Source organism: Lingula anatina, chromosome 2 (assembly GCF_051362555.1).
Source record: "Lingula anatina isolate TDL-2025a chromosome 2, LinAna3.0, whole genome shotgun sequence".
NCBI classification, from domain to species: Eukaryota; Metazoa; Brachiopoda; class Lingulata; order Lingulida; family Lingulidae; genus Lingula; species Lingula anatina.
Genome location: NC_141768.1, coordinates 22,955,817 through 22,968,445, shown reverse-complemented (window position 1 = coordinate 22,968,445; position 12,629 = coordinate 22,955,817). Strand labels below are relative to the sequence as shown.

Sequence of the window (12,629 nt, the reverse complement as noted above, 5' to 3'; positions counted from 1 at the left end):
AAAAAAATATATCCTTGAAAAAAATTATTTGCCCCTTGAGGGCCATCCTGTGTATATTGTACTTTTGTAGTATATACTTTCAAAATGCATTTACATTGTAACAGCCTGTAAGGAAGGTCAAATTTGTGTTGTGTATTAATGTACGCAATGGAATATTGCAGTGTTATAGTAGGCTTGTTAAGGACCAAAAATTGGCCAAACACTGCATTTTGTAGTACAAATGTCTAACTTGGCATGAATGTTACTTGGGCCAAAGCAAATTTTTTATTCAAAGAGACACGCTATATCGATGCATATATTAGCATAAATTATGCAAATTAGTTACCAAAATATACAATTTTTCATATTTCTATCAATTTTTGGCCTAAAAACACGCATAGATCACCAAACTTGACTAAACTAGGGACAAAGAACCCATTTTTGACATGAAGGAAGCAATTGGCGGCCATTTTGTGCTTCATATCCAAGATGGCCGCCATCCGCCATTTTGAAAGTGGACATAATTTTGCTATTTTATGTTGATTTTTGAAGCGTTTGACCTATATAAACGTGATATATATGGATTCCTACTATTTTGGGGGTGCAAAAGTCATTTTTGATATTGCTTTGGTGAAAGAAGGTGATTAGAAGGGCCAAGGAGTGTTTTAAGTGACTACCAAGATATATATATGTGTGTGAAGTTGCAAAACCATGGGTATTGATAACCCGTTTTCAAGTATATTTCAATGCAATTTTTTGTTATAAACCATCGATATTGGACTAAATTATGAGTGAGAAACTCTTTTTAACCATTATGAAGGCCATTGGTGGCCATTTTATCCCTGAAATCCAAGATGGCCGCCAGAAACCATTTTGAAATTGAGCATAATTCGCCATTTTGAAACTATATGTATTACATCTTTGTAAATGAGAAATACGCCGTTTTTTTATTTTTTTCTGGTGTAGAATCCATTTTTCTTATTATCTGCTTCATAAAATGTGAGTACAAACTATTTTAAGCTTCCAAAATCAATATTCATGTAGGCTTAATTAAGTTATCACATAAACTTTACGTCATGTAGTCTAATTAGTACAAAATGTTTCATAACATCTTTAAGACCTTTAAACAAGTGTATGAGACCAAAATGGCTTAATTAAAGGTAAAGGACACATACTTGGTGCTTAGCCTTTTTGATCCTCAAAACCAAGATGGCCGCCGGTCACAATTTGGTTTTATTGCGCTGGGTAGTTTTAGAAGAAAAGACTTAAAATTTCGTTGTTTTACCCACCCGATAAAATAAATCCGTAGACGTATGATACATACAAAGTCAGAAAACGATGCTTTTATTTGCAATTTTTATAAATGAAAAAATTATTTAAGAATCTTTTAAAATGCTACTTTATTTTTCTAAATAAGAAAAATGTACATGTAGGACCCAGCAAACGGCATAACCAGAACAATAATTCTTTCTGTTCGCAGTTGTGCCTAAAGGAAGAAGGCAGCGCGCTTTTCTGTCCTGTTAAATTGACGGACCATCGATTATATGCAGTAATGACAATGGAAAATATGCTGACACAAAATATAAAATGCATAGCATGCAGATAATAAGATTAAATATCAAGCTATCCATACAGAACTGTAATAATTTTGTTAATCTAATAACTATGTAGCACATAATGGTGCTGAAGTTCGTAAGGACTTTTCAAAACAAAAAAGAAGGGTGAATGTACTGAATGAAAATAGTTTAATTTGGACTCTAAAACATGTCTTTGAGGAGAACTGTCCGCGTTGTACTGGCAGAGGTAGTTCTGTGGTGCTGTACAACCTGATTCAAGGAGTTAAACTTCTTCCCCCAAATGGAATATCTTCCCGTGTTATCTGAGAGCACTTTAAACTGTTGGACAGACTCACCCAATCTGCAAAAAGATAAAAACAAAAACAACAACAAAAAAATTATTAAACCGCGAGTGTATTACAGGCAAATTCTCTCAATGCCAAGAACGTGCACAATGTAGCTCCCCAAAGATACTGGTTCTGCGCGTGATGTCGAATGCTCTTTTGCACATTTTTCTTGCGATTCTCATACCAGAGCGTTTATGGGAAAATATTTGACAGAGTGCAGAGCAGAGGATACAAAGAGCGTTGGCCGTTTCCTAATGTGTATAAATGTGAGCAGATATATTCTAAATAATAAGAGAAATCTAGAAACAAAACATAAAATGCTCATGCTTGACTGTATGATACAGTGTACCTTGTTAATGCTAATTCATTGATTCAGAAATACTATTTGAATTTGATGGCATATCAAACAAACGATTTATGATGCTGTATACTAACTTGACTAAAACAGAGAATTTCCCTTCAGAACTTTCATCATGTCTTACTAAGAAAGCACCATCTGGTTGAGAATAGGTTCCATCTGCTTTTCTTTCAAGTAAAATTTCTTCTGCTTTTTCACGATTTATTGGACCAAAAAACCAGCTGTAATTAGAAAGATTGTGAATATAATTAAAATTGACAAAAGGGGCATTTTTTTCCTTATAAAATGTTGAAACGTGTAAGTTGATTATCAATCTTTAATTAAATTTCAAGTACAATCTAAGCCCGACGTCAAATTATTTAACCGTGTGATTTGTTAATAAAAAGTTGAATAGAAGAAACTATTGCACCCTTCTACACTTTACGAAATGCATCGTTAGACAGAAAGATTCTTTTATGTCGTAATATCATTAACTTAAAAAAGCACTCGGAGAGCACACCTCTGTTAGTGCAGTTCAATTCTAATTTCCAATTAATTAAATAGTTGATTAATTAAATAACTGAGTACCACTCAAATGATTTCAAGTTGGCCTATTTCTGACCCATCCTGAATATTTAATCAATATCCATCCACAACCTTTTAGTTAGGCTGTTGACTAACAAACTTACAGTACAAAGCCAAAAGTATAACCCCCTTGACAGAGGTAAGTGTAATAATAATCAACAAATACAATAGTGGTTTCTGTGAACCCTCGTATGTTTCAGATTCCTGCGAATTGGAGGTTGAATTTATCAATTTAACCTTTTCCCTTTAGCTGGCCTTTAAACCTCAATGCAGTCATCGACTCCAACCCAAAACACGCATAATATTGAAAAGAGCAATGCAACACTTACTCGTAATCTCTCATTTCAACTGAAGTGCTGGGGACAATTCCTACTTTCCGTTTAATTCTGCTTTATACCAGTATTGCTCATTCATACATAATATCTGAAATGTTATTAATTTGCTTTGAATAAGTTGCTTTTTATCATGCATTTTCAAAAGTGAACGATGGGTTTACGAACAAAGGCGCGTTAAGCCATTATCCCCTCAAAAAAAAGGGGCTCATTCCAAGTTCTAAACAAACTATCGGCCTATTTCATATTACACATTTTTATTTGCAAAATATACCGTATTACAATCTAAAAATTCTCTTTCGCAGTGAAGAATTTCCCTCCACAAAACAACCCTTTACCGAATTCTGCAATGTCAGTTTACGCAGACATTCATACGGTACGCTGCTTTGATTTCTGACACGAAGAGAAATGTTATTAGCCACCGAGCTCTCAGTGGTTGCATAGTGCCTCTGCCTTGCAAATGTCCTTCGTCACCAGCATTTAATGTAACACTGATCAAGAAATGCTGATTTTGATTGGCACCTAGCAAAACGAGCATCATTCTTTTCTTTTCATTGTACCGAACTCCATCCATACCTTATCTTTTATCCTAATAGATAGTAATATCGCATGTACACACGATCAAACCAAGGGATTCTATCTCTCGTATGTTTACCTCCTTGATCAATACTAGGACTTACCTTAAGTACATCATTCTTTTTAAATGCAAGCTCGTCCTCTGCTGTCGCAACGGCCTCCATACATATATTTCAATGATATATAATTTTGGTATATCTAGAATGTGCCTACTTGTCTTTTCGTAGCAGACTCTATTTTAACTAATGGATTTAAAATTCGTTCCAAGGCCAGCAGATTCTTTAGGACATTCTCAACTTAGACCCTCGGAAATGGAAAATAGTGAATTAGTGCATGTCATTCCAATGAAATATTTATTGTTGTTGATTCTGGCAATTTGTTCTGTGAACTACAGCCGAAGATTTATGTGCTGTCAATAGCGGCTAGAGTTTATTGATCGTCAGTAAGTCTGACTAAGTCAATAACATAGGGGTGTATTTTTTTTTGACCGCCTTGCAGTATTTCAAAATCATATGGACTATATGCGTGCCCCCCTCCCCCGCAATTTGTAGAGGACGGTAGCCGTGGCCGTGAAGCAGATATGTGCAATTCATGTATGTGAATGCCTCTGGGCGACGTGTCAATTAAAATATATTTGTTTAACAGGTACAGATCTACCGATAAATCAATAATAACCATGTTAAATAGTCACCATGTGAACTTTCTAGTATACCGAAACAAACAGCACCGGTGATTTTTGTGGTTGCAGAGACTACCTTTTGTAATTTTTAAATTAATAATAAAATACTATCAATGTCTCATTAAAAAGAGTCAACAAATAATCATAACAAGGCAGAAAAGCTGTCAGACAAAAAGCAGAAATAATACAGAAAAAGTGAAGAGCTTCAGGTGGATGGGAGTTGAAATGCCAGTGTTTGAAAAAAAAAATTAAAAAGAAAACATAACAAAAATATTCCAATAAAGCTGCTATTCAAACTTTTATTCTTGCTATATTAACATGATATGAATAAGGCACTGTTATTCATCTATAGCATTAATGTTGGCGTTACACAATTTATTTTTCTTCTGTAAACGTATTTGCAATATTAAACAACATTTACCTGCATAATTATCACCAATTCCTAATTATAGTCTAGTGAGATTTTTGAAAAAAGGCTCTGCATAAGAAGCAAGGGGCATTTTGGGGTAAAAGTTGGGAACCAGGCTTATTGGCATAATTTTGGGATGCTGAATCCGATTAACCCGGTTCCCAAGCGAAATTTTGCGTTTTTAACAATCTAATTTGCAAAAAAAAAAAAAAAAAAAAAAAAATGGACGCCAGATTTCCAATTTTCTGCAATATCTCTGGAACTAGACAGGCGAATATGACAAATGAAGTGTCTTTACCCATATTTTCAGGGTCGAGGAACATTATTAAGATGTTTCTGTTAGAATTAGATTTACGCAATTTTCCAAGATTAGGATTGCCATTACTGAAAAACCGTTTTACTTCTGTATCTCTGTAACTAGGCAAGCAAACATGACAAATGAAGTGTCTACACCTATGTTCTCAGGGTCAGGGAATGTGATAAATCAGATGTCTTGTCTGATGGGTAGCACTGACTTTGTGAATTTGGTATGGTTCACAACTATGATTCAACTAGTCAAAATTATAATTTCAAGAGGAGGACCAGAATTCGAAGGGGGGGGGGGGTCAGGGCCCCCTTGACCCCCCCCTCTAAATCCGCCACTGGGTTAGGAGTCATTCAGTTTAACTTCATCAGGGCAGAATACGTCTCCTGTTAACCTTTCTGTTGATACAGATTTGGTCTCAAAGAAATTGTTTAGAAGCTTGAGAAACTGCTCAGACTTCAAACTTGCTATTAACACAGAAATGTTTTTCTGTCGTCAATCTTTAATTGGATTCAATAGAATATCAGAAGATTAAAGCTAAAATTCAAGAAATTTTGTTAATTAAAATGAAACGATACCAATGGGTAACCAGTAATAAGCTAATGGAAAAATTGCTGAAATGAATGAGGTGAGATGTCATCTGTTAAGTCCCAGACTTCGTCAGTCAGACTTCAAGTTAGGATAATGTCACGTTGGATAACGCGTCGGTTCTTGGGCCTTAGTGTTGTGCGCCCAGCTGGTCCAATAAAACGAACAAGATTCTCATTTGACGCAAATAGAAATTTCATAATATCTTTTTGAAAATATACAGAGGTTTCTTCTAGCTGTCAGTCCAAAATGTATCATATGAGTATGTTGGAAACAAGAGGAGGCATATCAATCTGTTTAGCTGATTGCACTTAGCGAGAGACCCCGCAGAGCTGGGTTGATCCACATGGACTGATGATGTGTCTATAGGAATGGGGTCTTACATACATGACAAACCAAAACTACAAAACAGTTTAACTTATTTGTTACATCTTCTTGTATTGGGCATTGCAAGTCATACATAATAATCACTAAACAGGATTTGGACTGAGGTTCCTTGGGTCCCATGGCTCAAGTTGCATCCATGCTGCCATATGGGCCAATGTCACTGCATTAGACTGTAATGTGGGAATGTAATGATATCTTTATATTTTCAAGAAACATGGGAACATCTCATTTAAAACATTTTAGTATGTAACACTTGACAGTATTTCAGAAAAGAAGTGAACAGCCATTTCTCAATACATCAGACTGTATCAAATCGCAGTGAATACTGTACATTTTTTTAATTTGCATCATAAAGAAATCAATCATGATCTGAAATCCCTTTCAGAATGAACACTATCTGAATGTGCCATCCACTTTAATGCTTGCCTGCCTATCCTTGTGCTCTTGGTAGTGCATCACAACCAGATAGCTTCTAGCTGTGTAGGCAAGTGGTTTAAAAGAGTTCCGTTTTGAACAATACATCAAAACATGTGAATTGATGTTTTCATTAGATCCTGTGTCTGCAATAAAATTGAAAATGCCTCTTACTACATTTGTATAGATTTAACTTTATATAGTGATTTTTATAAATCAAGGTTCTGCAATTTTCCTACCCTAGTCGTTTAACAATGATTCTTAGCATAAATTAGAACATACTTTAATATATAGGTACAGTATCCATCACAGTATTAACAGAGTCTACATAAAAGACAAAACAGCACACAGCTAAGAAAACACAAATAGAACTTTCTTTAAAAAAAAGCTTCCCATCTTGTCATCTTGTTAAGATAACAGCAGCTAGTCCTTAAACATTTTCTTAAACAAGTTATGGGTCCGGAGAAGTTCTTTGTGATGAGGCAAAAACTACATTTGGATCCTCTATAATATGCTAATGTTGCTACAAGTATATTACCTGTGTTAATAACCTGAGATAAGATGTTTTGAAACTTCTTGTTAAGAACAGTTTCTACCAGTGCCGGAACTGCATGTGACCCAGGTTCTAGCCATGGTTTGTTCCTCTCAGCCTCTGGTGGGATAGGTTCATGCTGACAATGTGCTTCCCCCGACCATCTCTAAAAACGATTCATGTTCATTTTGAATGTGATGGTACAACACCTCTCCATTTTGACTGGAAGTAAAAATGAATTTTCTTTATAGACTTTGCCTTGATTGAATAAAGACTGATATCTGATCAGTGTTAGATCCCATTCCCATACCTAGATCAATCTAGCAGGATCGACCTATCTCTGCTTAAGTGGCTCTGATGTCTGGCACCCCTACTGAAGCTGTTAGGAAGTAATTAACAATTGTTTAGTTGTTTCAGTAGACATGCCAGACATCTAGGTCACTTTGTGTCCTTTATCTGAATGCAACTTAGGCAGAATCCCCTCGGAGATGGGTCGATCATGCTAGATCGATGCATATCTACTCACAGTGATATCAGATTCTTCTTTCCAAGATTTTTTGCCCCATGCTAAATAACCCATAAATGTTTTATCCCAGGTCAACTTTTTCCTGGAATATTGAGTTTACATTAAATTAAATGGATATATATCAAAAATTTGTAACTTAATAATCACATACATGACACGTACTGTATTCACATTTCACATAATGAATTTGCTTTCTAATTATATAAGTAAGACCTAAATGGCATGTACTTGCCTAAGTGTGCAACTTGGGCATCTGTGAGAACTTCTGTTACATTGATTCCTTTGTTTTTCAGGACATCCATAGCTTTGACAACCCCTTCTTTTTCCATTACAGTGCCATTCAGCTTCTTTTCTCTTTTATCTACAACTTCTGCTTCCAACACATCCCATATTTTGTAGTTAGCAACAATGTACAGTATTGTGCTTCCAACACATCCTCATCTTCTCACATTTTCAGATTTTTTGCCTCTTTATCAGCTCTCCTCTTTTGTGGTTTAGGGCTACGTACGGGTCAAAACCTGAACATAAGAACCATTGCTTCCAGCCGTTGCTTCTTATTATACCTAGACATGGTTACACTTGATAAACAAAACATCCATTAAGTTAAACTTTTAGATTAATCCATTTAATTAAAGCTTAAATAACACATTTGCAATAAGTTTATTTCCTTAAAATTATAATTAATGTAATGATGTTTAACTAAATATGTTTCCCATTATCAAATAAAAAGCATACATAGCAAGCCTTATACATATAATATGTTTGATAAAATCTAGTGCAGATATTTAAGCACAATCAAAAGACACTCACTCACTCTGAACCAGATTTTTGAACATTGCTTAATTTGGGATTAGGGATGAACTTGGGAGTGGACGTCAGCCTCAACTGAGCAAAGTATAGCTGAAAGAAACCAAGAATAAATCAATATCCGAATAATGATGGTGATGGTCCTGCTGATGCATATATTTATTTCGTGACCTAGACTGGGTTCCCATACCCAGAGCGAACTAACATGCTCATTCCATTGCCAAAAGGTTTCTTGCTAAATTGCTTTCAGCTTAAGCAGCTTAGATATCTAGCAAGCCTACTGAAGCTGCTAAATGATACATGTAGTTAATTACCCCCTAACGGCTTCATTACGCGTGCCAGACATCTAAGGCTGCTAAAGTTGATTGCAATTTAGCTAGAATCCCCTTGGAGATACATGTACATCGATCCATAGTTAGTATGATAGGATCTGGGAATGGCAACTACTTTCTTTAATCACAGGGAATCAGCAGTTGTCAACTTATATAAATATGGAATATTTTGGACAAGCTGTCTGTACAAAACTTATTTACATGCGAGGAAAGTGGGAATAATTTCCAGATAATGTCACTCACCATACACATATTTGCCGTACACATACCATTTCAAACCTGAATAAATAAAACAAGGAGCCATGATGAAGGGTCTGAAACAACGCGCCATACACTACTTTATTGTTCATATTCATGTGCATAGCAATATATGCGGCTTAACATATAGTACACAAATACATACCGCACAGTACATGCAGTATAGTAAACAGTTCTATTTCACTACATACTGTTACAAAACCAGAAACACAAAGATTAAAATGCTCCTTATTCATGTAACTTCGTATTAGCAAAAAAAAAATTGTCATGTTTTGTGAACATTCAGATACCAATTTTTTTTTTTATTTTTAGCCCAAAATCACAATCATGACATCACCTGTATTTAAGATGACAAGTGTGTAAATGTCAATTAATTTAGTCACTGAACACTGGAGATTTATCTGTTACCCAAAAGAATGGGATTCTTTATTGATACACCTTTACAAATAAGGTACAATCAAAGACAAGGACAATTACATCTAACTACAACAGTACAAACAGGTATATAAATAAATATAAATATACATGATTTCAATGTTTACATGTAGCATAATATCAATAAGTTACTTTATAATAAGTTATATAAGGAATGTATGATGGCAATCTATACATGAAGGTGATGAATTAGAATGAGTACATTGGAGAGAGTACAATGCATTAATAGAGGGCCTGTTCTCTTTGTTTTAAGCATCTATTTACAAAACACATAACCATTCTAAGAATGTCTATGTCTTGGGCACCCATAAGAAGATTAAACAGTTTATTATTGCTGAGGTCGCCCAGGGGTAGGAAATCTGACAGCTGCCCTCTGAAGGAATCACGTAGTGAGTCATACGCTTTACAGAATGTATATAAGGTAGTAAATAAGGGGTTATTAGCAAAGGCTAACATGATCCTGAAATCTTTGTGTGTTTCATGAAAAGACTAGATTATTCGGCTTCTTCGAATAAACTGTGAGTCACAAAACTGCATTTCAGTTACAGTATCCAGTAAACATTAAATATTTCAGTAGGTGAGATAGCGCGTAACCATGTTCTTAAACTAGTAGGCCTACATACTGTATGTACATTTTGTATAGCAATACCCAATCATCGCGTTACAAGACGAAACGTTAGCAATTACGCTACGCTATTTACATTCAACTACCAGACATTTTGGTTTCCCCGCCACGTGGTACCTTCTTACATGTATCTGAAAACTGCTCATAGTGAATATAACTTGCTTACCTGTTAAGGTTCTCTTAACATGCATGGTCTCTCTTCACTCATGTGTTTGTTTACATCTCGAATCTGACTCGAGAACCCGCGTTATTTCAAACTGTGTCAAGATAGCTCACAAACGGGGCGTGGCGGCTGCAGACGGTGATTATTATTATTATTATTATTATTATTATTTACGATATTTATTAAGACCATTTATCTGTCATGTTATGTTTTAAACGTTGTAATTACAAGAAATAATTGTTGCACTAAGAATGTGTTTTAAATGTTAATACATGTATTAGCACTGCAACATAAATGTGATTTATTCTGAAATGTGAGGCCTATATAAGGAGCTACGGGCAAATGGCTTCGACAATATCAGTTTATATTGTAATACTTTTATATCGACAAATAATTCAAATTCCCATTGACGGCCGCAATTTGGTGAAATATTTCGTAACCTTATAGACAGCAGACTCACTGACATAACTGCCAATGACACAAAAATATACTGCAAAAGGTTACCGGTAATTTTCATATCGTCATGCAGTACTTGAACACGTGCACACCCTTGTTTGTAAACAAACCACTGCACTGCTCAAAGTCGGAAGGTCGATCCCTCCGCCAGAGGTCTAACACGGCACAGTACCTGAGCCTGGTCCTGCAAAAGAAAAAAAAATGGCAACAAACCTGCTCCCTGACATCAAAATTAAACCTAGCAACACTAAAAAATATCAGGGAAAAAAACTAGAAAAATCACTAATTTTTCTCACAGCACTTCATTCGCCTATAACAGTCTGTGATTGGATAGATTGATTTTCATCACTTTTTGGAAAAATTTTTGACGGGTCATTTTTGGGTGATTTTGAGTGATTTTCGTAAGGTCCGGATATGGCAGTTTTCTTCAATTTTGGCCAGGTAGGGATGAAAAATTTTTTTCTTCAATATTGTGTCAGGTAGGTGTGATTGGTCATTTGTAGTGAGGATAAAGTACTGGAAGAGTGGTTGTGTCATTATTAAGGAAGAAATAGAGCAAAAACTCTCTCCACCCCCCCCTCTCCAAATCCTGTTCTCAGGTGTGCTTTCTGGCAATCTTTAAAGCTGAAATTGGGGGCTTTAATGAAGAGACCCGGGCGCGTTTCCACATTTTTTATGAATGTCAGGTGTGGTAAATTGATTTTCATCACTTTTTGGAAAAATTTTTGACGGGTCATTTTTGGGTGATTTTGAGTGATTTTCGTAAGGTCCGGATATGGCAGTTTTCTTCAATTTTGGCCAGGTAGGGATGAAAAATTTTTTTCTTCAATATTGTGTCAGGTAGGTGTGTTTGGTCATTTGTAGTGAGGATAAAGTACTGGAAGAGTGGTTGTGCCATTATTAAGGAAGAAATAGAGCAAAAACTCTCTCCACCCCCCCCTCTCCAAATCCTGTTCTCAGGTGTGCTTTCTGGCAATCTTTAAAGCTGAAATTGGGGGCTTTAATGAAGTGACCCGGGCGCGTTTCCACATTTTTTATGAATGTCAGGTGTGGTAAATTGATTTTCATCACTTTTTGGAAAAATTTTTGTCGGGTCATTTTTGGGTGATTTTGAGTGATTTTCGTAAGGTCCGGATATGGCAGTTTTCTTCAATTTTGGCCAGGTAGGGATGAAAAATTTTTTTCTTCAATATTGTGTCAGGTAGGTGTGTTTGGTCATTTGTAGTGAGGATAAAGTACTGGAAGAGTGGTTGTGTCATTATTAAGGAAGAAATAGAGCAAAAACTCTCTCCACCCCCCCCTCTCCAAATCCTGTTCTCAGGTGTGCTTTCTGGCAATCTTTAAAGCTGAAATTGGGGGCTTTAATGAAGTGACCCGGGCGCGTTTCCACATTTTTTATGAATGTCAGGTGTGGTAAATTGATTTTCATCACCATTGGAAAAATTTTTGACGGGTCATTTTTGGGTGATTTTGAGTGATTTTCGTAAGGTCCGGATATGGCAGTTTTCTTCAATTTTGGCCAGGTAGGGATGAAAAATTTTTTTCTTCAATATTGTGTCAGGTAGGTGTGTTTGGTCATTTGTAGTGAGGATAAAGTACTGGAAGAGTGGTTGTGTCATTATTAAGGAAGAAATAGAGCAAAAACTCTCTCCACCCCCCCCTCTCCAAATCCTGTTCTCAGGTGTGCTTTCTGGCAATCTTTAAAGCTGAAATTGGGGGCTTTAATGAAGTGACCCGGGCGCGTTTCCACATTTTTTATGAATGTCAGGTGTGGTAAATTGATTTTCATCACTTTTTGGAAAAATTTTTGACGGGTCATTTTTGGGTGATTTTGAGTGATTTTCGTAAGGTCCGGATATGGCAGTTTTCTTCAATTTTGGCCAGGTAGGGATGAAAAATTTTTTTCTTCAATATTGTGTCAGGTAGGTGTGTTTGGTCATTTGTAGTGAGGATAAAGTACTGGAAGAGTGGTTGTGTCATTATTAAGGAAGAAATAGAGCAA

General features: G+C 35.8%; 1 protein-coding gene and 1 long non-coding RNA gene across 2 annotated transcripts; both read right to left on the bottom strand.

Annotated features, from left to right (window-relative positions):
* Positions 1-369: 369 nt before the first annotated feature.
* On the bottom strand, positions 370-3,867 carry LOC106167277 (growth factor receptor-bound protein 2-like). The gene is made up of 3 exons (XM_087003392.1): positions 3,134-3,867; positions 2,318-2,461; positions 370-1,896 (listed from the first exon to the last, which is right to left on the bottom strand). The coding sequence occupies exons 1-3, from the start codon at positions 3,145-3,147 to the stop codon at positions 1,737-1,739; spliced, it is 318 nt and encodes a 105-aa protein (XP_086859518.1). The 5' UTR covers positions 3,148-3,867; the 3' UTR covers positions 370-1,736.
* A 691-nt stretch (positions 3,868-4,558) lies between these two features.
* LOC106172171 (uncharacterized) lies at positions 4,559-10,264 on the bottom strand. Its single transcript, XR_015333256.1, has 4 exons — positions 10,175-10,264; positions 8,934-8,969; positions 8,366-8,451; positions 4,559-7,247 (listed from the first exon to the last, which is right to left on the bottom strand). It is a non-coding gene; the product is annotated as an uncharacterized LOC106172171 (long non-coding RNA).
* Positions 10,265-12,629: the final 2,365 nt, after the last annotated feature.

Coding starts and splice junctions, on each gene's coding strand:
- LOC106167277 (XM_087003392.1), bottom strand. Junction 1,897..2,317: donor AAATTCTCTGTTTTAGTCAA/GTTAGTATACAG, acceptor ATCTTTTTGCAG/ATTGGGTGAGTCTGTCCAAC.